The following is a 23867-nucleotide window of genomic DNA, read 5'->3' on the forward strand; positions in this document are numbered from 1 at the left end:
GAAAGCTGCCCGAATACGGCAATTTTCTTAATTTAAGAAACGTGACTTATTGCCGAGTCAGCCTTTACATAATATCAGTACCGACCCCTCGACTACTGTTGAATGATCTTCACATGTCCGGTCCGGCCGGCCGCAGGAGCAGCGAGCGCAGAGCCGGCCGGCCTGGCAGGAAGAGCAAGATTGTATAAGAAACGGTTGGCTGCTTCGGATCAGCAGAAATCGTGTGTTTTCTCACGCAAACCGTCAGTCAGACTACCGTCCCTGCTCTTCCTCTCAGACAACCGGCTCCCGCAGCAGACCACATACAAATACGGCCCGCTGCCCCCACCGGAAAAGTCAACCCAAAAGTTCTACGCTGAGCAAAGTACGGTCACCGAAGCCCTTTTCCCCCACGGTCCCGGTCCTTCGTCGCTCTTTGCCCAACCACTATCACCTCTCTCTTTCTCGTTCCTGCTCCCGCTTCACCGCTTAGTCGCCATTTCGCTACGTTTTCTCCCTAGCAAACATGGCCTTCCTCAGATCCAGTAGTCGTCTGCTCAAGCGCTCGCTCGTCGCGGGCTCGGCAGTCGCGGCTGGTACTTTCCTCGTCTCGACCACCGACATCCTCACTCCCGTCCATGCCGCGACAGCCAAGGACCTCCCTCCTCTTACAGTTCCGGCCCCGCACGCGCCGCCTCCCACGCGCGAGAGCATGATCAAGAGACTGCAGTCAGAAGAGTTCGACATCGTCATCATCGGCGGTGGCGCGACAGGCGCTGGCGCGGCTCTCGACGCTGCCACGAGAGGCCTCAAGGTCGCTCTCGTCGAGCGCGATGATTTCGCCTGCGGTACCTCGTCGCGGTCGACGAAGCTCGTCCACGGCGGTGTTCGTTACCTCGAGAAGGCGTTCTGGGTGCGTACCTGTTTTTCACTCTTTCGTCCCTTCTTTCGATACTTGGTTGTCCTTCCTCGGTGATGGGGTGTGACGTAATCGATGGAAAAAATATGTCAAAATCTGGAAGTCGACATTTGGCTAACATACAACGATATTGTAGAACCTCGACTATGGCCAGTACAAGCTCGTCAAGGAGGCTCTCGCCGAGCGTTCCAACTTCATCAAGATTGCACCCCATCTGTCGTTTGCGCTGCCAATCATGATTCCGGTGTACACCTGGTGGCAGATTCCGTACTTCTACGTGGGCACGAAGATGTACGACTTAGTCGCCGGCAGCCAGAACCTGGCCCCATCATACTTTATGTTCCGCAAGACCACGCTCGAGACGTTCCCGCAGCTCAAGCATGACAACCTCAAGGGCGCGCTCGTCTATTACGACGGCTCGCACAACGACTCGCGCATGAACACCGCGCTGGCGCTGACTGCGATCGAGAAGGGTGCGGTTGTCGTCAACCACATGGAGGTCACCGAGCTGACCAAGGACAGCAACGGTCGCGTCAACGGTATCGTCGCCAAGGACACCGACCTCGGCCATTCCGAGACCGTCACCGTCAAGGCCAAGGGCGTCGTCAACGCCACCGGCCCGTTCTCTGACGCGATCCGCAAACTCGATGCGCCCATGACCTCCGACATTGTCGCTCCTTCGTCGGGCGTGCACGTCGTGCTCCCCAACTTTTACTGCCCGAAGAACATGGGTCTTATCGACCCGCAGACCTCTGACGGCCGTGTGATCTTCTTGCTGCCGTGGCAGGGCAACGTGCTCGCCGGTACCACCGACGCGCCCACGACTGTGAGCAAGGACCCTATCCCGACCGAGGAGGAAATCGGCTGGATCTTGAACGAGCTGAAGAACTACATGAGCGCCGATCTCCCCGTGCGCCGCGAGGACGTGCTTGCTGCCTGGTGCGGCATCCGTCCGCTTGTTCGCGACCCGCGCGCGAAGAACACCGAGTCCCTTGTCCGAAACCATCTGATCACTGTCTCTGACTCTGGCCTGCTGACCGTCGCTGGCGGAAAGTGGACGACCTACCGCGAGATGGCCGAGGACACGATCAACGAGTGCATTCAGGTCTTTGACCTGAAGCCGACCTCACCCTGCCAGACCAAGCACGTGCCTCTCGTCGGCGCGGCAGGATACCGCCCGCTTCTGTACATGCAGCTCGCGCAGCACTACGGACTCGAGACCGAGATTGCGCAGCACCTGGCGAGCAACTACGGCGACCGCGCGTTCGACGTTCTCGCGCTGTGCTCCGAGACCGGCCACCGCTGGCCGGCCAAGGGCGTGCGGTTGGCGAACTACTACCCGTTCGTCGACGGCGAGGTGCGCTACGCTGTGCGCAACGAGCTCGCGCGCACGGTCGAGGACGTGGTTTCGCGGCGCATGCGTCTCGCGTTCTTGAACAGCAAGGCCGCGCTCGAGAGTTTACCGGTCGTGATTGATATCATGGCGGAGGAGCTCAAGTGGAGCGAGGAGCGCAAGCAGGAGGAGTGGGATTCCTCGGTCAAGTACCTGTTCTCGATGGGTCTTCCCAGCGATAAGGTGTGGACGCGGGCCGAGATCGAGGCTGGTGATTTGAAGGTTTTGGGTTAAGTGTCTTAAAAATCTGCTATATTATTATTACTACTAGAAACAAAAGATTGGAGGCCAAGGGTGTCGATTGTAAATTTTTCTATATACACTAGTTTGTCGCCGGTGTGGTTTGTTCAATATGAAGTTATATCCTTTAAGTCAACCGTAACTATTTCAAATCCGGCTTTTTCTGCAAAACAGTGGCGAATTGAGCAGTCACATCACAGCTGTGTAGACACAGACAGACAGAGAGATAACCTTGTCCGGCCTCGGCACCCACCGGAAGAGCATATGCAGGGAGCCGGCGCCGCAGCCAAAGCCCTTACCCGCAGAGTTGGAATTGGAACGGCGGGAAGCAAAAAAAAAAAAAGGGACCGACGAAAATAGAAGGAAGACGCGGGAGGAGCAGGCACGGAAGAAGACTGGTCGGCGACGGCGGCAACGGCGGCCGGGGAGGAATGCCTCTGATGTGCGGCACGGACGGCCAAGAGAAGAGAAAAAAAGGAACGAGAGAGAGTTTGGAGGGGGATTAGGTTGGGTGGCACGCTGCACGATGACAAGTTGGCGCAGGGAGAGAGGGCTGAGGGAGCTTAGGCCAGGAGGGAAATATGAAGGGGATGTGAATGGAATGCAGGGAGTTGGTTGGTACAGGAAGAGAAATATTCATTGAGAGTATTTGTGTTTGTTTATGTGTTTCTGTAATGAGAGATGAGATTATCTGATTAATTAATTACAATTAGCAAAGTGCTTTTAGAGACCACGTGAAAAACGGAGGTAATAAGACAATAATGCAGCAATACAAAACCAGCAGGATATGAGCAATAATCAAACAACAAAAGACAAAAGACAAAACCAAAGAAAGAACAGCTTTTGTTCTAAACATAGCTTGATAATCCAATCCGATCCTGGTGCAGACGCACTCACAAACTCCAATGCGGCTGGGCAAAAAACCAAAAATAAAAGAAAATTTCAGAGTGAGCCAAGCCGAAAACTTTAAACCAATAATTACATCATCCACATTATTTTGGCGCCAACGGGGCCAATGTACGCGATGCTGCTGAGTACGAAAACAGTGCTGACTTCACATGCTCATAAACGCCCGGTGTAATAGAATTGAAACAATGCAGCAAAAGAAAAGAATCACGCCGCGACAGCAGACGCCGCGGGCGGTGAGGCCGCTGCTGACCACAGCCGTTTTCGCTGTATGCTCGACGGCTCCTTGCATACGCTGCCGCTGCCGCTGCCGGTCTCGTTGCTGCTGCCCACCTTGGGGCTGCCGCTGGTCGATGCGCTGTCGCACTCGCTCGTCAGATCGGCAGAGTCCTCCTCGTCAAACTCGTCGTAGTCCTCCTCGGAAGAGTAGCCGTCGATGTAATGCGTATATATGATATCCTCCTCTTCCTCGTCGATCGCATATGGCGCGTTCAGCACCGCGCTTCCGTACGCAGGTCCCTTGCCGTCCTGCGCCACAGATTCGAGCGCTACCACTGCCGCTGCTGCTGCTGTTGCGGGTGCAGCTGACGGACGAATGAAGCTGAGCAGCTTTGCGCACCCTTCAAACTCCCCGATCGTACGCTCGACCGCAGCAGACGTCAGGAGTGTATGCAGATCAAACCCAAGCGAAAAGAGCATCATCACCTGCGCGTCAGCCAAGTCGCGCGGGCTCACGAACGCAGACTCGGTCGCGTCACCGTCCTCGTCGCAGCTGCTGCAGTCGTCGCCAAGCTCGGCTGAGGCACGCAAAGTGGCTGAGAATGAGGGGATACGCGCAGCGTCATCGTCGAGGAATTTCGAGGCAATGTCGAGCGCTGCCAGGAGAGAGATGTAGCCCGCGCGCGAGCGCGAGCATCCCAGTGATTTTCGTAGACGCGCATAGAATTTTTCTGCAGTTCAGTCAGTAAATTGTATCCCATAAAAAAAGAACAGAAGAGGAAATAGACCACATACGGTTGAGACGGGGAAGAAGACAGGCGGATCCGGCAATGACGGTGAGCGAGAGGTTTGCAGAGCGCAGGACGGTACTAATGTGCGAGTGCGAGAGTCCTGTGCGATCGCAAAAAATCGCGGCGAGGTGCATCGCGCACCCCTCCAGAATATCGGCAGGCTGCAGCTTGGGCAGTCCAGTAGCACCCGCTGATCGAGGGCGCGAGAAATTCGTTGACGGTTTGGCGGCGCGGTTGGCGGAGGAAGAGCGGCAGTTGAGAGTGCGCGAGGAAGAGCGCCTGAGGCCGCAGCAATCAGAGGGCATTATGTATTATTTGATTAATTAGACTGCAATCTGAACCGGGCGGGTGGAACGACAGATAACGATGTAATCAGGGGGGAAAGAGAGAAAAAGAAGGCCGGAAAGCGTTGGAAAGAAGGCGACGCGAAGGGGGATCCAGGAACGAATGGCGAGGAATGGAAGTTGAGTTTATCTCGACGCGACGCGAAGCCGTGCAGGAAATCCACGAGCGAGGAACGCGTAGGTAGAAGAGACAGCGATCTACTCTGCGAGCAGATAGAAAGAGAGTAGAGATAGTAACTGAAAGAACAAGAAGCAGAAAAGAGCGACGAAGAGCAGGAAGCAGACAGCAGCAGAGAGAAAGCGGATGCGGTGATTGATTTATAGAAAGATCTCTGCCCAGGCTCCTATTTTCGGCCGGAGGCTGGTTGGCTGCCCAGCCACATCCTCTTTCTCGTCCGTGCGGCTGCGCCAGTCCACCAGCCCCACGCCAGCCTTGCCCCTTTTGCATTTGTTGGTGTTGTTCTTCTTCTTGTTCTTGTTGTTGTCGTTGTTTTGATGATGTTCTTTGTTTGTCTTTTGTTATTTAAAAATACGCAAACTAGCTTGCCTGCTCTGGTGTAGACAGCACCTGCGTACGTAAACGCACATCGCGATCCGCTCGCGCTCCTTCCCTGACGTGCGGCTACTTCAATCTGTCCTCGGCTCCCGTGGCTTCTTCCTCCTCCTCCTGGAGTTAAACAGCCGTACTATTCCCTATCCCGCCTGCAATCTACCAAAACCATCAATAGTTTTTACTCTTCTTTTGCGGAAAACTACCTCAATCCAGACAAGCGAGCAATCAAAAACGCCCTTATAAAAACCCACATTTTGACATGCCGTCCTCACGTTCTAACGCCCCGCACAACCCGCCCCATCACCTTCTCGCCAAATACATCCACAATCACCCGCTGGCCCTCGGACACATACTCCCCCCGCGACCCGTACAGACGGACAACAACCCCCCCTCGGCCTCGTCTTCCGTCTTCTTCCTCTCCTTCCTCGCCTCCAGCCACAACTACCTCCCCCGTCCGCTCAAATCCGTTGTAGATCACTACCGTGTCCCCGGCCTTCAGCCTGCTCGCCCGCTCCTGCTGTCCGCTCAGCTCCAGCTCAATCCCGTTCATCGCCGCCCCCGCCGCAGCTGCTTGTGCGGATACAACAGACATGTGCTTCCGCACCCGGAACCCACACTCCAGCAGCGCCGTCGTCGCCATAGACGACGCTCCCACAATCTCAATCCCTATACTCCCTATCTCCCCTTCTCGTAGTTGCAAACACGGTACCCGCAATTTCTGCATACTTCGTACTATAATCCGTACCAGCCGCCGGCCACCGCTCCGCCCGCTCGCGCTGCCGCCGCTGCTGCCCTCAGACTCATCCGACGATGACACAACTCCGCCGCCCAACGACGAGCTCGCGACCCCAAGATAGTATGTCCTCCCGAGCTTCAGCGTTCCGCTTCTCACCACGCCCGTAAGAATGCGGCCGCTGTCATACACCGACGTCACGAAAAAATTCAACTTCTCGTCCTCCTCGGCCCCATTCAGACCACCATTCACGGTCGCAGGCGCCGCCGCCGCAGACGACGCCCGCGCGGCGGCTTCCACGCTCGACGTGCAGTTGCAGCTGCTTGTGTGGTGCAGCAGATGATCGTAGGCGATCTCGGCCGCAGCTGTCTCAAAAAATACGCTCGCGTCTGGCTCCTTCTCCGCCTCCTGAGTACTAGCGTACACGTCCTCCTCCGCCTCACGTAGAGTGCCGCCGCCGTCTGCTGCTGCTGCTGGGTTTATCCGACTTGGCACTTTCACAGCGTTCAGAAACTCGTGCAGGAATGTTACTCCCGTGCCAGACACTGCAGATATTAAAAACACCGGCACGCAGCAGTCATTCAACGCGCACTCTATCGCCGTGTCTGTAGAGTTCACCATCTTTCCGTACAGCCTCTTACCGCTGTCTTCGTCCTCCTCCGGCACGCACTCGACGTTGCCGTCGTCGTACCTGCTTCGCTTGAACGCTGCAATCTTCAGCAGGATCTCGTGCAAAGTCAGCTTCAGCTGCTCGGTGTTGATAAAAGTGTCGCATTTAGTGAGCAGGACCGCCACGCGACCGGTCGTGCGCAATGCCAGCTCGAGGTACTCCACCCATCGAGAACTACCGCCGCCGCCAGAGACCGTCACAACAGTCACCTCGGGCGAGTACAGAGCCATACTTCGGCACAGAAGACCCAGCTTCCCGCACGTCCCTGGAGTGTCGAACGTCATCACCACTCGCTGAGAAGACGCGACAATCTCCTCGTGCGTGTACTTGTTGCCGTAGTTTGAAATCACGACGCACTGCTGCCTGCTAACGGCATCGATGTCTCTGCAGCCGTCACCAGAGTAGGCATCCCCCTCCTCCTCTTCATCTTCTCCGTTATATTCTTCGCCGTCAGAGGTGAATACGCTGTCGCAGCTGCTGACCGAATCCAGACTACCGACCGACGGCCGCGGATTGGCAAACCTCGGCGCGGGGTTATACCCAAACACGTCGATTCCGATACTCGAAGTCTTTCCCGACGCAAGCTCATGCCTGTGCTTGAGCACCTTCATCCGCGCCTTCCCGCGCCCGTTATCGTGCGTGTCGTAGCATATCTTGCCCAGCAGCGACGACTTGCCGGTATTTGACCCGCCAATGAAAAACACTCTGACCACGTCCTTCTCCGGTGCGATCTTGAACACGTGAACCTCAACAACGCGTCGTCGCGTCCGCGCAGTAGGCGAGTCGACGGCCTCGCGCGCGTGAATCGGGATCACCCGCACGACCTTGAACCACGCCTCCACCGCGCCCGCCATCCGCTTGAGCGTGTGCAGCGACGCGTAAATCTCCGGATCCAAGAGCCCGACAAGGGTCCCGTCGTCCGACACACCAATCTCGTAAATCGCCTGGCCCTGGCCCTGCGTGAGTCGCCACTGCAGCTGGGTGGTTAACTGCGCCAGCCGCGAAGGCGACGGGTTCACCATGTGCAGCTTGTACTCGATCGCGCCGTGCGAGTCGGTCTCGGGAGCGATACCGCAGCCGTTCGTGTAGCAGGTCGGCGGATTCGGGTGCAGCGTGAATGGCGACAGCAGAGATGCTGCCGCATCCTTGTATGTGAATATGTCTGCCATACTTGTTGATTCTCCTCTGGAGTAATTCCGAAATCAGCTCTACCCCCTAATACATAAATAGTATGAACCAGCGCTCACCTCAACTAAACACTACCAAATAAGACCTATATAGTTCCATGTATCAAAAGCAAGCTCCTAATGCGCGTAGGTCCGTGTACGTGTGCTCGTCGAATGCGGGGAGAGCCGATACCTTTATTTGTGACTATTTCGTCCGGAAGTGAGTAATCCGCGCGCGATGAGGGCGATGAGCTGTGGCCAAAATTTGTGTTCGACGTCAACACGTGACCTCTTATATCCGAATGCAGAAGCGGCGAGCAGAAAATTGACGTCAACGGCTGTGCTCGAGAAGTAGTTTTACGATAATCAACTCGGATCTGATCAGTCTGAAAGCGCAGAAGGAAGCAGGCTGAAACTTGCAGTCAAAGTCATGCGGGAAGAACTTGAGGAAGAGGTTTTTTCAATCAATACAATCTACGAAGAATGCATGGTCCAGCAGGCTTCAAATATCTACCTCGTCCGTCCCGCTTCGCACCCCGAGCTTTCGTTGCAAATCTCGTTTCCGGCCGCCTACCCGTCCAGCGCGCCCCCGACCTTGCTCTCGTTCGAGTGCACGCCGCCGGATCTCGAGCCATTCATCTACCTAGTCGACCCATCCGACGCGGACCAACGGCGACGCAATGTGGACACTGCTCTGTTCAACGAGGTGCTGCACGCATGCTTTCATCCCGGCGAAGTGTGCGTGTTTAACTTTTTAGACGAACTCAGCGAGCGACTGTATGTTGACCAAGACTCATATCAACAGAGAAAACGCCGGGCAGACGACGCGCTCGGTCGCCTGCACGCGCTGAGTAGTGAGAGACATCATGGGGACTACCCGAGCAGCGGCGACGACTACAGCGGCGACGACGCCGAGCTCGACTGGGGGATCTCGGATCCGATCGTCGACCGCAAGTCTACGTTCGTCGGGCGTGCGATCGAGGTGCATTCGACAGAGGAGGCAAAGGCGAAGCTGGCCGTGCTCAAGACCAATAAGAAGATACAAAAGGCAAGCCATAATATGACGGCGTGGCGGATAAAGCCCGCGAACGGGAACGCTACTATTCAAGGTGAGTCAGGTTAAGTTGATGGCTTGTCTGTGCGATTGCTTATATATGACTACTATAGACTGTGATGACGACGGAGAATCAGCCGCGGGCGGCAGGTGAGTGACTATTCTCTTGAGAAATGGTATCGATTGACTAACTTGAGCTGCTATTGCCTCCATACAGAATACTACATTTATTAACAGTAAGTCAAACTCTTGTGTCGTATCTTGACTGTCTGTCTCTAACATCTCCTCGCAGCTCATGGTACGCTTTTTGGATTCCTACTATACACCCCAGCTCTAACATGTTTAGGATCAATGGAACGTGATGGTCGTTGTCTCGCGGTGGTTTGGCGGAACCCATATCGGCCCAGACAGGTATATCTTTACGTGACACGGATCTCAAACAAAGCATTGAAGCTGACAGATTGATGTGTACAGATTCAAGCATATTAATAACGCGGCCAGAGATGCGCTTGTTCGCGGTGGCTTTGTGAATGACGCGCCTAATGAGAAAGACAAAAAGAAAGGAGGAAAGTCAAAGAAGAAGTGACTGCTGTGCTCTTTTTACGTTTGGCATCGATTTTTGTATATATAGTTTAAGGCATTGGATGGTTTCTTTATTTTTTGGCATAGTTTTGTACCGTTTGCATGCGACATTTGGCTGTATGTAGCTAATAGACAATCTCACATTCATCTCACCGCTTTTGCTTCTTACTCTCTTTCTTCCCCTTCTGTCCCGCCTGTCTCTTTTTCGAGTCCTTCTTGCCGCCTTTGCTTCCCCCACCACCACCACCTCCTCCTCCTCCAGCGCCAGATATGCCCTGCTTCTTTCTCGCGCTCTTCATCATGTTCTCCTCGTCGCGCTCGGTCTGTATCCGTCTCCGCTTCGCTTCCTCCTCGTCGACTTCTTCTTCCTCCTCCCCGTCGCTGTCGTCCGAGTCGGCTTCAGCTAGTTCGTCGAATTGCTAGTAATTGATCGCGTCAGTACTCCACTTCTCAAACCCGCCTTCATCTCTAAACCAGTCTGTCTGACTTACCGTATTAAACTTGCCCCAGCTTTTCCGCCCTGTAGGCGTACTACTCCCCTCCTCCACCTCATGCGCATCGATAACCTGAAACCCGATCCCTTGTAATATCCGCACTTTACTCTGCCCAATCGTGATCTGCCGGTCAGTCGACGGACTGCTGCTGCCGCTAACGGTAACGTTACTCTCTGCAGCCTTGTTCGCCTGCTCATCCGCCGGCGGCTCCAGAGTCCACTTCGACGCATCGTCCGCGCGCCGCTGCTCTTTCTCCGCCTCCGCAATTTGCTCCTTCGTAGCTGCTTGTCTCATAAACTATCAATCCGTCAGTATGCTGCTTCGTCATCCTAGCAGGGGGAATCAATCACGACGTACCTTCATCGTGAGTAACTTGGACGACAGGCCTTTGTCGGCCGCAGGCGAGCCCGTGCTCATCTTCGTAGGCTCCTTGAGCTGTTGCCCTCTTCGTATTGACATTTCGGATCCTGTATCTCTCCTACTTCTAATGCAGTATCCTGACAAACAAGCTGAGGGAACAAGTTTTTCTTTCCCGAGTGTTTGCGATGACTTGCGCGCGCGGCGCTTTTTGCTTGCTCTGCTCTGCTCTGCTCAGTACAGAAAAGACAGGCGTTGGGAGTTCTGCGTCCACCAAAAAAATATTCAAACTTTACTTTCTTCCTCTCGAAGAAGAAAAATAATCAGGGCATACTACTTCTTGGATCCAGATTCGTGCTGGTAGAAGTATATAGCTTGTGTATATACATTCGATATAGGCGCTGGTTAAGACTACACAGGCACGATGAAGACTGAATTCAAGGTACGTCGTCGGTTATTTCCTTCTTTTCTCCGTCGCAGCTGCATCATCAGCTCAAGCGATTCAAGAACGGTTGGCTGATATCGAATTTCTTTTTCTCTGGTGGTTTAGTTTTCGAATTTGCTGGGAACAGTGTATCGACAGGGAAACCTGGTGTTTACGCCTGACGGAACTAGTATTCTCAGTCCGGTTGGTAACAGAGTCAGTTGTTTTGACTTGGTGAAGTGAGTTGATTCTCTGAGATTGGCTTGGTTGATTGGAGAAGCATTCTAACTCATTCTATACAGTAATAAATCATTCACATTCAGCTATGAGCATCGCAAGAATATTGCCAGGGTCGCGTTAAGTCCGCAGTCAACGCTTCTTCTCTCGGTCGACGAAGGTACGAGATGAGATCCAACTAGAGAAAAAAAGGCACTCTCAAATACTAACTACATCCCCCAGACGGCCGCGGAATTCTCGTAAACTACGTCCGACGAACGGTGCTGCACCACTTCAACTTCAAAAACAAAGTCACCGATCTCCAGTTCTCGCCCGACGGGAAATACATCTCAGTCACGACGCCCGGCCACATCGAGCTCTGGCGCACGCCCGACTACAGACAAGACCGCCAGTTTGCGCCGTTCATCCGACATCGCGTGTACACTGGCCACCACGGCGACATCACCTCGCTGACCTGGTCTAGAGATGGGAGGTTTTTCCTTACCACGTCAAAGGATTTGACGAGTAGGGTGTACTCTGTGTTGTCGGAGGATGCCGTCGCGGCTACCGTGTTGGCCGGGCACAAGGATGTCGTCGTTGGAGCGTACTTTAGCGCCGACCAGGAGACTGTAAGTTAGCCGACAATTTTATTTTTCTTTTTCTGAATATGGGGAGAATATTAACAAGTGTAGATCTATACTGTTAGCAGGGACGGTGCTCTGTTCACCTGGAAATACCAGATCCCAGGGTTCAAACAAGACGACGACTCCGACTCCGAGATGGACCTCGACGAGTCGCTGATGCGCTGGACAATCACCAAGCGCGACTACTTCCACCAGGAAGCCAAGCTGCGGTGCGCCGCCTTCCACCCCGACACAAACATGCTCGTCGTCGGCTTCTCGAGCGGCATGTTTATGATCCACGAGCTGCCAGAGTTCAACATGATCCACCAGCTCAGCATATCGCAGCACGACATCGATTTCGTGACGATAAACAAAACAGGCGAATGGCTCGCGTTCGGCGCCGCGAAACTCGGACAGCTGCTGGTGTGGGAGTGGCAGTCAGAGTCGTACATCCTCAAGCAGCAGGGCCACTACGACGCAATCAACTGCCTCGTCTACTCCCCCGACGGAAGCAAAATCATCACCGGCGCGGACGACGGCAAGATCAAAGTCTGGGACGCGACCTCGGGCTTCGCGCTCGTCACCTTCACAGAGCACAGCTCGGCCGTCACCGCGCTCGAGTTCTCCAAGCGCGGAAGCAACAGCGTCTTGTTCTCGTCCTCGCTCGACGGCTCGATCCGCGCCTGGGACCTCATCCGCTACCGCAACTTCCGCACCTTCACCGCGCCGCAGCGCATCCAGTTCTCGTGCCTCGCCGTCGATCCCAGCGGCGAGATCGTCTGCGCGGGCTCGCTCGACGACTTTGAGGTCCACCTGTGGTCCGTCCAGACCGGCCAGCTGCTCGACCGACTCGCGGGCCACGAAGGTCCTGTGTCGTGCCTGTCCTTCGCTGAAGACGGCAGCACGCTCGCGAGCGCGAGCTGGGACCGCACGGTCCGCATCTGGGACATTTTCAGCCGTCACGGCTCGGTCGAGCCGTTCGAGCAGCAATCCGACGTGCTCGCAATCACGCTTCGGCCTGATTCGAAGCAGGTCGCGGTCGCGACTCTCGACGGCCAGATCTCGATCTGGGACGTCGGACTGGGCAAACAGGTCGGTCTGATTGACGGCCGAAACGACGTCTCTGGCGGGCGCTACACCGAGGACAGGTTCTCGGCCAAGAACTCGGCGCGGTCAAAGAGTTTCCGCACGCTGAGCTACAACTCTGACGGGAGCTGTCTGCTCGCGGGCGGCAATAGCAAGTACATCTGCCTGTACGATATCGACAACGAGGTGCTGCTGCGGAAATATACAATCTCGCGCAACATGAGCCTCGAAGGCACGCTCGACTTCCTCAACAGCAAAAACATGACCGAGGCCGGTCCGCTCGCGATGATTGACGTCGACGGCGAAAACTCGGATCTCGAAGACCGCATCGATAAAACTCTTCCCGGCGCGTCGCGCGGCGACCTGGCCGCGCGCAAGACGCGGCCTGCGATTCGCACGACGTCGATCCGGTTCGCGCCCACGGGCCGCTCGTTCGCTGCGTCATCGACCGAGGGCTTGCTGATATACTCTGTCGACGACGAGTTCTACTTTGACCCCTTTGACCTGGACGTCGACGTGACGCCCGCTGCCGCGCTTGCCGCGCTCAGAAAGGAGCACGACTACCTCAAGGCGCTGGTGATGGCCTTCCGGCTCAACGAGCAGTACCTGATCCACCAAATCGTCGAGTCCGTTGCGGCGCGCGACATCTCGATCGTCGCCCGCCGCGTGCCGGTCGTGTATCTCGCGCAGCTGCTGCGGTTCGTGGCCACGACGATGGAGGACTCGCCGCACGTCGAGTTTTACCTGCGCTGGATCGACGCGCTGCTGACCTCGCACGGCTTGTTTCTGAAATCGCACAGGATCGAGTTCGCGGCTGAGATCAGGGCGGTGCAGAAGGTGGTCGGGAGGGTGCAGAAGGAGATTGTGAAGGTGTCGGATGAGAATATGTATCTTTTGCAGTACTTGATTCAGGAGAAGGAGGTTTTGGACGGATACGACAGTTTAATGATTGAGAATTAGAGTGGTTAAGAGTTTGTTTAGATTGTAATATAGCCAGCAAAAGTTATCAACAATTCTTGATTTGTAGTGCTGTATTACTGTTCGCCTCGATTTGATCGCACGTACAGCGACAGCTATTCACATCAGCTAATTAGAACTAGAGTAACCCGCCAATAGCCAGTATATACCGAAGAAACCCCATTAAAAACAAGTTATTAAAGCAAGTAGGAAAGCATTATTAAAGCAAGTATGAAAACAAAAACAAAGACACCTGAACTTCACGCTAAATTAACCCTGTAGATTTGATATCAAATTGCCCACAAATAAAAACCGAAATTTACATAAAAATAGTACTCCAAGTATACCATACCAGAACCAAACAGAAACCCAAAATGCGCGCAAAACACGACGCTTGAATAGAGATATAGACACAGAAGAGAGGAAAAATATTTGACAAAAACACGACATCCAACAACAGCCTAACAGACACCCACCTTCAAATGAAAAAGTCGCCGAGCGGATCAGCAAGCGCAGACCCGCGACCACTCTCGAAATGCATCAAGCCGCCAACAGTGCTATCGCTATTTCCGATCCAGAGCGAGTCGTCGGCGTGCAAGTCCGCGTACGACGAGAACCCGATGCCCGCGATCTCGCCCCAAAAGTCAATGATCTGGCCGCGGTCAAAGTTGCGGGTGTTGAGCAGGTGCACGTAGTCGACTGGCTCGGCCATGGCGAGCAGGTTACCGGTTTTGTTGAACTTGACGGAGCGGATGGCGCCCATTTGCGCGCCGAGGACGTGCAGAGGTTGGTCGTATTTCCGAAAGTCGTAGATCCGGCAGGTTAGATCTTGATTGCCGGTCGCGACGGTGTGGCCGTCGTTACTCCACGCGCACGAAAAGCTGAAATCTTTGTGCCCGCCTACGGAAGCAATCACGCCACCGGATTCGGCGTCCATAATGAGCGTGTCTGTTGAGTCACCGACAACGACTCTGAGCTTGCCGCATGGCGAGGTCGCGGTCCAGTTCACGGCCCACGGACACGGATGTTCGGCAACCAGCTGGTTCAGATCGAGATCGAGGATGCGCACCATCGAGTCATTGCACGAAAACGCGGTCTGGGGAGTTCCTTTGGTGAGGCAGCGCGTGATGTCGGCATGGTTTGTGATGTTGTTGATGTCGGTGGTCACGATGCCCTCGGCTGTCGGAACGGTGGAGTCGCTAGAAGTGTTGAGGCTTTTGTACATGTATTGGCCACTATATCCGCCTGCGACTACAGCATCTTTGCTCGCCGATATTGTCGAGATCTTGATGCACTGACCCGTCCCAGTTTTCGCGTTCTACATCGCATTAGCAAATCAGAAATTCTCACTCTGATTATCTCTCTCAACTTACAGCTCTGTTCATTACTTCCGAAATCTGGCCGGTATCAGCATCTAGCTTTTTCACCGTCCAGACGTCAGAGTAAAACACGTTGTTCTTCGTCACCGGGGCTATTAGATTGCGGAGCTGGAAATGCGTCAACTGTGGACGCGCTTGCGTGTACATCCGCTGGAATCGGACTATGTCTTCGTTCGTATATGGCCTGTTCACGATCTACACGCACACCTGTTAGCTGCGAGCAGGAAAGCATAAAATAAATGGTTTCTGCAAGTCATACGTCTGCATCATTTGCTCTCGAATCCGACATATTCGCATAACTGAGATAGGTAGAGAGCCGCCTCCGCCGCGCCCGGTCAACGACTTCGACGCCTTCCGGCCATGGTATTGCTTGGTAGTTGAACTTGCTTGGGAGATCATCTCTGGATATCTCTGGCGGATTCGCCATCGCACATATTCGCTCGTAGTCTGCGGCAGTGATGAGACCGTTCCTGAGCATGTCGGTCATGAATTCGAGGAATTCGGGGTCTTGTTCAAAGAAATCTGGAGAGTATTGATACTGTCAGCACCAAAGCAGTAAAGGGATCAAACAGGGAGATACAAACCACAGATATCTTCAGGCAGAAGCGAGATCGCTCGTGCATGGGGTACGCGTGAGAGCGGCGGCATCGATTCAAAGTACGGATTCGCCACAATCTGGTCGTCGAGATCCTCGTCGAGCAGCTCGTGGGAAGACAGAAAGTCTTCGGAGAGGTACTCTGCGACGCCCATTGAGCTGCCGTCGTCGGCGATTGTCGAGCTCGGAGGGCCGGCGCGGAAATTCGGAAGGTCGCTGAGGAACTCGATCGCGGCGTTGAAGCTGTCGTTGCCAGTTGTGGTAGAGCGATCTAGGTCGGCGGAGGTTTCTCCTCTGAGAGAAGATGCTGAGAACGTAAAGGAGAACGAAGAGGAAGACGAGGGAGTTTTGGAAACGGTATCGCTCCTGCGCGAAAGAGCGTCCTCGATCAGTTTCTCGTAAAGTGTAGAATTGCGAGGAATGTAGGCCAAATCGTCCGCGCCGGATCTGAGAGTACTTGATTCGAGCAAAGAAACCGCAGACAAAGCGGCCGCACGCGCAAAGTAGCAGTCCTCGTCCGAGGACTCGTCGAGCATGGATAAGAGAACGCGTTTGAACCTGGCGTTGCGGTTGTCGACCCGCCTTCGTAGTCTCCGACCACCGAAGGACGACGACGGCGACGATGACGGCTGGACGCGCGACATTTCTTCGGGATGGTTCAGGAAAGATAGAGATCTAAAAACGGAAGAATGCGACACGCGCAGATGCGGATTATCGAGGGAAATAGTAGGGGGTGTTGAAGACGATGAGCGGTGGAGGGGGAGAGCCGGTTGTTGAGTTTGGTGTTTAAACTCCCAAGCAGTCGTCGGTCGGTAGACGGCCCGGGGCTTTGCTGTTCGGCTGGTTTGTTCTCACCAGAACTTCGGAGAGGAGTTGTTCTGCACGATAATTGGACGGAGGTGAAGATACGGTCGGCCTGCTATGCACACGAGCAAAGAAGATGGTCAGGAAATGCTGGAGGAGGAGTGTGTTGTTGCCAGCGGTGGCGAATGGTGGGAATGGGAGAGCGGAAGGAGACAGATGAGTCGAAATGCGGGGCGCAGGAAGACCAACAACAGCGCACGATGATGCTTGCAGGGATTTATTCCTGAAGTAGTTTATCAAGTGTAGATAGATTACGATAATTGTTGTTAATTACAGTTTGTAGAAAAAAGTGCTAAAAGTGGAATTACGACTGTTGGACTCTGCCGGCTCTTTTGTCCAAACGTCGTCATGTAATTAAACAAATTACCAACAGCTCAGACTGATTCGTAGTCAACAGCAGCCGTATCATCCACGCGCATTTATTGAAAAGCAATTATTGAAAAGCAAAGCAGTAAAGAGCATAGAGAACGTGATAGTGTAGTCTATGTAGTATATCATTCTCTGAACTATTCAACAAGCAGGACATTTCTCCTTCAGATATTAGTCATTACTCAATAAGCTGCCATTCAGAACTGAAATGAATTGGCTTATTGTAAACACACTATTGCTCTAAACTTGTTTCATACTCATCAATTCTTTAATGTGTTGCGCATGATGCGTACAAATCTACCGGAGTTCATTAAAGAAAACCAAAAAAAAGAAAAATCACCCACAAAAGGTACATATCAGAAGATTAACATGAATAGAATAGAAAAAAAATTATAAAGTGTATATATTTAAACTACAAACAAGCACGGTCGACTATGATATTAGATAATACATAAATCTAAATGCGCTTATTTCTTGCTTCCGGTGGTGGGGAGACCGACGAAAGCCTTGAAGGAGTCGTAGATGAGCCACTGGAGACCGGTCAAGGTTCCGATCATGACAATACGGACGGGGAGACCGTTCCAGAGACCACCGAAGCCAATCTTGGCGTAGATACGGCCGACGGCAGCGCCCATAGACTCACCAGGAAGCTTCTCAGCGTTGATCTTGGAGACCATGACATCAGCGGGGTGGGAGACAACAGCGCAGAAGACACCGGCAATGTAACCTCCGAGGAAGGAGACACCGGTCTGAGCAAGGAGAGAGTAGTCGGCCTTCTCACCAGGAAGGGTCTTGTAGATAGCCTCGACGGTCTTCTCGAACGATGCGAACTTGACCATGGTGTAGGGGATCTGGCGGGCCCACAGGGGAGAGAGACCCTTGTAGAGACCTCCGAAGCCCTCGGCGGCGGTGATCTTGCGGTATCCATCGAAGACGGAGGAGGCAAAGGGAGGGATGGTAGTCTGGGTGCGGACTTTGATGGCCTCCCAGGGGCAGAGCAAGACATCGGCGATGATCTCAGCGGAGGCAGAGGCAGCAAGGTAGACGAGAGTGTTGTACTTGCTGGCAATCTCCTCGCCAACGACGTCGGCGTATTTCTTCTTGAAGAGCTCGTAGAAGCCGTACTTACCGGCACCCTGGAAGGAGTAACCGATGAAGGTGGCACCGAGACCGGTGAAGATACCACCGAATCCCTCGGACTTGATGATGGAGCTCCAGGCCTGGACGTTGCTCTTGTAGAGGGCAGGGTTCACCTGTCTTCGGCACTGGAGGGGAAGAGAGAGTTAGTGTGTGTTTTATAGAGAGGAGAGAGGAGAGTCGCAGAGAAAATCTCTGAGGTGGGTTGATAACGAAAAAGTTCGGGGATGCATACCTTGACCAAGTCAAGAGGAGTGACGGCAGAGTGAGTAGGACCACAGGCTAGAGAAAGAGTCAATGAATGCTCAATTGGATGAATGACAAGCAAGAAGCAGAAGTAGAAAGCAAAGGAAGAAAAGACATACCAAGGATACCACCGAGGGTGCAGGTGTAGTAGTACTCGGGGGAGTAGAGCTCGATCTTGCCGACGGAGGGGGCGGCGGCATTGACGAAGAAGGACTTCGACTTGGAAGGAGCCTCGACGGGGGCCTTGAAGGCAGAGTTGATGGTGTCAACGGAAGGGAACAGCATTGTTTTTATCGCGAGTAGAACGAGAGAGGAAACTGAACGGGACAGAGAAGAAGATGAGAAGAAGAAGCGGTGCGGCCGAAGAAAAGCGACGGCGAGCGGCAGTTTGAGTCGCGCACGTTGGTTGGCTGGATCCGAGTGCAGGTAATTTACACTGTTGTGGCATAACGATCAGTATATCTTTACTTTTATGCCGCCAGTCTTCCGAACTGCTTGGTATCCCCACCTCCGCGTCCGCCCATCCCCAGCTGCTGAGCACTGAATGCTGAGTAAAGAAGAGAAAGAAGAGCAATAACACACTGAATCTTCTTTTAATTGAGTCATCTGACGGTCTTGTAATCTTCTGGTGTTTTCCAGCCAGACTGAAAGAATGGTTATGTAAGCAGTGCACGCGGCCGGAATCCCACTTCCGTCTGCCAGACAATCCCGACAGACTCTGATTAGGAAGAACACCGATTGCTGTTGGTGTTGACGTTGACGTTGTTTACTGTTTATGCTGCTGTTCTTGTTGGTGCTGCTCAATGCTTCCCAGTACTATTGCACTAATACTCTGCTCTATATCTATATCTATAACATACATCCTGCATCTTTCTTTCTTATTCAACATCTTCGGGAAAATCATTACTGTTTAATCTCCGTATCTCCGCATCCTGTGCGGCGGCCGCCCTAAACTCAGCTCTTCAGGACAACGCTGATTGGTTAGAACAAAACTACAATCTTATTCATTGTAAACATTGTAAACTAAAAATCTTCAATTAAGAACAAAAACAAGAGTAATAACAAAAGCGCAAGAATCAGCTTGGGCAGCGTGCAGGTGCTGGATCAGAAAAGTTTTAAAACGATTGTCGTCTGTGGGAGATAAACTCGCCTCTGAGCTTGACTCTATGTTTTATATTTCATCATTTGGAAGCACCTGCTCTCTGTCCGCTGCTCAAGCCCCGATTCTCACGTCAACATCGTTGACAAAGTAAGAGTGTATATAAAGAAAAAGAAAAGAGAAAAGAGAAACAGAAGACAGTTGAGGTGTAGTTCGGTATATGTGACTATACAACCTCTGCGCTGATCTACCACGCACCTCTATCAAACTCATCCACTTCATTCAGCTTCAGAGTCCAACCGAAGCAGCAATGACTTCACAGCCAGAGAACAAACTATTGTGAAAAAAGAGGTCTTCTCGCTACAAGAATAAGCTCCATTGAGTTCAAGCACGCTCTCAGATCGACTTGCGATCCTCCGAGCTTGGTGTGCCAGAATTGCATAACTATTTCGCGTACAGGCAAGACAAATCCTTTCGGACCTGCCAAATGCCGTCGCATTGATAGCAGCGTCGAACAAAGAACCAGGGGATCAAACGAGTGACCACCAAAGCCGGAACCCTGAAATCGCCAGACTCCAACGACCCCCGACAGACTACCTCTCCAAAGGAGAAGCAGGCGGACGTGTAAAGCAGTACGTGTTCATAATCCGACCATCAAAGCCGAAGCACTAACAAACACCATCTGCTCGTCCTTCACGCACCGCCCGACTGGCAATCCAAGTTAGGGTCGAATTACGACCGAGTGCTAAATCGGTGCGTTTCCGCTATTGACAGACAGATCCGCAAGTCATACAACATACTGATCTGCCCCGTCTGGCTTATCGACCGGAGACTTTCCCCAAAGCATATAGATTCGCATGACCGAAATCACGCAGCAGGCTTCGAACGCAATTCTTCGAGCGAGAAGATCTGAAGAAGAAGAAGAAGAAAAGAGAGAAAAAATTCAAAAAAAATTTGGGAGGAATAAAACGAGGAGAACACGAAACCCTAAGTCGCACAGTCCCAAAGAGGCAGTCTAGCTACGTAGTGACTAATCACATAGTCAGCGTCCTAATCAGGAAACATAAAGGCAGCCAGCAGAGATGAGTAAATTAAACAAAATTCCTCGGATTCTCATTAAAAAGACATTTGCAACCGGCTGCGGTACAAACACCGATGCTGCTTACAGCTCGGCGGTTCAGTATTCAAACCTTAAACTATATTTATTTTGTCATCTCAAATTGAATATTATTTATTCTGATTGCTGTTGTTCATCTCTTGTTGATTGCGCTTTTAATCCACAATCTCTAATCTTGAACTGGAAGAGATCATGGCCTTCATCGCACTGCACTTTTACTCTCTGTGAAATTTGTCGGTTTCTACAGCTCTCTACGCTAAGAAATCAACGGAATACGATCGACACTCCGACCCTGCCGACTGCACTGCAAACTGATCGGCAAGCAGCGGGCCCAGTGCAGAAGGAATATCAAGGATCATCAGCATAGTCAAAGTAACAAACCAGACCCAGCCAAGAACTGTTCGACGTCTTCTTTTTAGATTTGTTTTCTGTCTGCCTTTGTTCGATCTAAGGCTAAGGCTTCCGAATCAGAGCCCTCGCGATGCTCGCTCCTCCAGAACACTTTGGCATCGTCGAGGACGACGTCTGTACGTCTCCGTCTCTGATTCTTGCTTACCTACTCCTGTTCCTAACTTCTTTCCCTCTACTGGTCAGACCGATGCACCGAAATCGACCCCCTCAATTTCCCTTTCCTGCAAACCCTCTCGCTCAAAACCATCCTCTCCATCGGCCAGCAGAAGCCTTCTCCTGCCGTCGACCTCTTTGCGCGAGAGAACAACATCAGCATCGTACGCTCTCTCAATTCTGTCGTTCGACCTTGACTTCAACCTTCTGACTCAATTCTTCTGTAGAAACACATGAAACTTCCCTCCTGGAAGATATCTGAAGAAGAATGGAAACTCCTCCCCGACAAAGTCGCCGAAGCAAGTCTCTCCTACGTCCTCAACATCAAAAACTACCCAATCCTCATCATCGACCTGTACGCTCCCTTCCTCTCCCCCTCTCCCTCCCACTACTCACACACTAACATCCCCCGTCCAGATCATGCACATTCATCGGAGTCCTCCGCAAATTAGAGCACTGGACCCTCTCCTCCATCATCAACGAATACCGCGAAATCTCGTTCGACAGATCACAGTACCTATACGAGCTCTACATAGAAATGGTCGATCTCAGTAAAATCTCAATCCCCCGCCTCCGCCTAGCCGCCGACCCGGCTTCACAATCATCCCTTGACAGTACCTCATCCTGCAGAACATACAACGGCGCGACCGTCACGATTGACTTTGATCGACTTCCGCAATCACTCGACATCCTCCCGGCTTCTCCACCTGACGAGCAGGCCGAAGAAAGCAGCGATTGGAAATCATTCCCGATCGATTTGTTGCCGGCTTGGTATATCGAGTCTGAATGCATGTGGCTCGATGACATGGCCCGGTATCAACGAGCAGCTAACTCTACATAACCCACCTCCTTGTATTATATATCACATCTTGTTTATATTTAATCTTATCTTTGTTTTGAACATCGACTTCTCATATCTTTACACATCCAACCGACTCTAAAGAGCAAATCGAACACTAAAACATAAAGAAAAGAGAAACATAACAAGATACAAAGAATCGGAAACCTCTAAAGTCGTAAGCCACCACTTTAGAATAGTAAATAGTATAACAACACAAAAATCAGCACGAAAAAAAAAAGATAGAGGAAAAAAACCGGATTATAACAGCCCTCAACCATTAATCATTTTTCCCACCAAAAATAAACAGGATAATATAAAAAGAGACTCCCAATACGCTCCACGCGTGTCCCATAAAACGGAAAATCGAAAATCATAGTCGGTAAAAGTGTAGAAAAGTTAAGATAAGCAACGAAAAAGAAGAACAATATGTAGCAGCAAAGTGAAAAAGATTCCATGAAGCAAGAGAAAAGGAAAAGATATGAAATGTATATATAAGTAAATACGTGCTCGAGTGGTGTGTATCTATCGCCAAAAGCGTGAACGATCGAGCGACGCCGTAATGATGCTGCAGATTGTCATCCAAACCCGCTTATAAACGCCCATATGCAAGTTGATAGTGATAGAAAAAAGAAAATGGAAAACGATAGTGTGCGCCATATTGCATAGATAAAACGAACGTGAAACATGTATGGAAAACAAAAATGGAGGATATGAGAGAGCAAGAGCAAGAACTTTTTTGTGACCTATTTCCAAAATCCGTACGGAGGCAAGCAAGTATGTCGTCTAGAGAATCATCGTGAAAGAAGAGCCTGGGAAAGAAATTCTGTCCGCTTGTCATCGGTCATTCCTTCCAAAACCCAAGGATTCTTTTTGATTTCGGCGATCGACATCCGCTTGTCTGGATTTTTCTCCAACAAGTTGAGAATCAGATTCTTCGCCTCGTCAGGTAAGTCGACATTGTCAGGGAACACGACCGGTTCTTTGGCAATCACATTGAAAAGCTCGAATTCGTTATCTGCCGTGAATGGACATTTGCCATATATCAGACAGAAAAGAGTGACACCGAGTGCCCAGATGTCGATCTTGTTTGTAATCTGTGGCCGCGGAAGATCAGGGTCGTTATAACACAGCTCGGGCGCAAAGAACGCCGGAGTTCCGGCAGTCTTTGCAAGCTCCAGCTCGTCGTCCTCACCAGAGAGTCCCGAGATATAGCTGACGCCGAAATCGCTAATCTTCGCATTGCCCTCGCTCGTCATCAAAAGGTTTGCTGGTTTTATGTCTCGGTGAATGATGCCTTTGTAGTGCAGGTACTCGAGGCCTAGAACAACGTCGCGAAATATTGACCGAGCATAATCGACAGTCATCGCAGGATTGCCGTCCTCGGTGGTCCATTTGATTTCTCCAAGCTCGACATACTCGAGAACCAAAAATATCTTGTTGGAGTTGGAGTCGTCTAGTACCTCGCGCAGGCGCACAATGTGCGGGTGGTTGCATGTTTTCAGGATAGCAATCTCGCGTCTGATTTTGTCTTCTTGTGTAGATCCCGGGCGCATTGGTCGGCCCAGGCGGGGCCTGCCTGTCCGGTTCATAATTTTGATCGCCTATAATAAAGTTAGCATTTCGATCAATTTCTAGTAGGGCCGCGCAGGTAAGAGAAAAACATAGAACACAGACACAAGCCCCACACCACAGAAACTGATACAATAAAATTGTACAGTAAAATTGGCATAGGACAAATGTTGTGTAAAAATATGCAAAAAAAAGACAAAAGCGCTGTCGAGAGCGAAAGAAGTGGGGGAGGAAAAAAGAAATGATGGGCGCAGGGGAGGGGGATACACCGACGTACCACAAAGTCACCAGTAGTGAGATCTCGGCCAAGCTTGACCTTGCCGTGCTGACCCCGACCGAGCTCGCGAATTATCTCGTATGTGTTTAGCATTTTCCTGCCGG

General features: G+C 52.1%; 10 protein-coding genes across 10 annotated transcripts; 4 read left to right on the top strand and 6 right to left on the bottom strand.

The window, feature by feature from the left end:
* Positions 1-148: 148 nt before the first annotated feature.
* Positions 149-2713, top strand: BZA70DRAFT_278156 (mitochondrial glycerol-3-phosphate dehydrogenase). Its single transcript, XM_064912557.1, has 2 exons — positions 149-892; positions 1035-2713. The coding sequence occupies exons 1-2, from the start codon at positions 506-508 to the stop codon at positions 2523-2525; spliced, it is 1878 nt and encodes a 625-aa protein (XP_064768483.1). The 5' UTR covers positions 149-505; the 3' UTR covers positions 2526-2713.
* Positions 2714-3572: 859 nt separating this feature from the next.
* Positions 3573-5216, bottom strand: BZA70DRAFT_158966 (uncharacterized protein). Its single transcript, XM_064909767.1, has 2 exons — positions 4452-5216; positions 3573-4387 (listed from the first exon to the last, which is right to left on the bottom strand). Exons 1-2 carry the CDS (start codon positions 4750-4752, stop codon positions 3645-3647), a joined length of 1044 nt encoding a protein of 347 aa, XP_064768484.1. The 5' UTR covers positions 4753-5216; the 3' UTR covers positions 3573-3644.
* A 210-nt stretch (positions 5217-5426) lies between these two features.
* On the bottom strand, positions 5427-8241 carry BZA70DRAFT_158920 (uncharacterized protein). The gene has a single exon (XM_064909765.1). The coding sequence runs from the start codon at positions 7914-7916 to the stop codon at positions 5613-5615; it is 2304 nt and encodes a 767-aa protein (XP_064768485.1). The 5' UTR covers positions 7917-8241; the 3' UTR covers positions 5427-5612.
* Positions 8119-9871, top strand: BZA70DRAFT_278168 (ribosomal protein S5 domain 2-type protein). The gene is made up of 6 exons (XM_064912558.1): positions 8119-9022; positions 9081-9117; positions 9185-9203; positions 9260-9265; positions 9314-9378; positions 9442-9871. The coding sequence occupies exons 1-6, from the start codon at positions 8344-8346 to the stop codon at positions 9551-9553; spliced, it is 918 nt and encodes a 305-aa protein (XP_064768486.1). The 5' UTR covers positions 8119-8343; the 3' UTR covers positions 9554-9871.
* On the bottom strand, positions 9575-10657 carry BZA70DRAFT_158962 (uncharacterized protein). The gene is made up of 3 exons (XM_064909766.1): positions 10401-10657; positions 10041-10340; positions 9575-9968 (listed from the first exon to the last, which is right to left on the bottom strand). Exons 1-3 carry the CDS (start codon positions 10500-10502, stop codon positions 9699-9701), a joined length of 672 nt encoding a protein of 223 aa, XP_064768487.1. The 5' UTR covers positions 10503-10657; the 3' UTR covers positions 9575-9698.
* Positions 10658-10684: 27 nt separating this feature from the next.
* On the top strand, positions 10685-13763 carry BZA70DRAFT_278175 (WD40-repeat-containing domain protein). The gene is made up of 5 exons (XM_064912559.1): positions 10685-10842; positions 10951-11063; positions 11127-11221; positions 11284-11669; positions 11733-13763. Exons 1-5 carry the CDS (start codon positions 10825-10827, stop codon positions 13707-13709), a joined length of 2589 nt encoding a protein of 862 aa, XP_064768488.1. The 5' UTR covers positions 10685-10824; the 3' UTR covers positions 13710-13763.
* Positions 13764-14184: 421 nt separating this feature from the next.
* BZA70DRAFT_237953 (WD40-repeat-containing domain protein) lies at positions 14185-15512 on the bottom strand (the record flags this gene model as incomplete). The annotated part of the gene is made up of 3 exons (XM_064910427.1): positions 14185-15024; positions 15080-15280; positions 15345-15512. The coding sequence occupies 3 exons, from the start codon at positions 15510-15512 to the stop codon at positions 14185-14187; spliced, it is 1209 nt and encodes a 402-aa protein (XP_064768489.1).
* A 1868-nt stretch (positions 15513-17380) lies between these two features.
* BZA70DRAFT_238166 (mitochondrial carrier domain-containing protein) lies at positions 17381-18581 on the bottom strand (the record flags this gene model as incomplete). Its single annotated transcript, XM_064910436.1, has 3 exons — positions 17381-18178; positions 18286-18332; positions 18416-18581. 3 exons carry the CDS (start codon positions 18579-18581, stop codon positions 17381-17383), a joined length of 1011 nt encoding a protein of 336 aa, XP_064768490.1.
* Positions 18582-20604: 2023 nt separating this feature from the next.
* On the top strand, positions 20605-22058 carry BZA70DRAFT_159267 (tyrosine phosphatase family-domain-containing protein). The gene is made up of 4 exons (XM_064909768.1): positions 20605-21039; positions 21107-21240; positions 21304-21431; positions 21494-22058. The coding sequence occupies exons 1-4, from the start codon at positions 20994-20996 to the stop codon at positions 21915-21917; spliced, it is 732 nt and encodes a 243-aa protein (XP_064768491.1). The 5' UTR covers positions 20605-20993; the 3' UTR covers positions 21918-22058.
* A 650-nt stretch (positions 22059-22708) lies between these two features.
* BZA70DRAFT_267298 (kinase-like domain-containing protein) lies at positions 22709-23856 on the bottom strand (the record flags this gene model as incomplete). The annotated part of the gene is made up of 2 exons (XM_064911096.1): positions 22709-23518; positions 23764-23856. The coding sequence occupies 2 exons, from the start codon at positions 23854-23856 to the stop codon at positions 22709-22711; spliced, it is 903 nt and encodes a 300-aa protein (XP_064768492.1).
* Positions 23857-23867: the final 11 nt, after the last annotated feature.

Source organism: Myxozyma melibiosi, assembly GCF_037950935.1.
Source record: "Myxozyma melibiosi strain Phaff 52-87 chromosome Unknown BZA70scaffold_5, whole genome shotgun sequence".
NCBI lineage: Eukaryota > Fungi > Ascomycota > Lipomycetes > Lipomycetales > Lipomycetaceae > Myxozyma > Myxozyma melibiosi.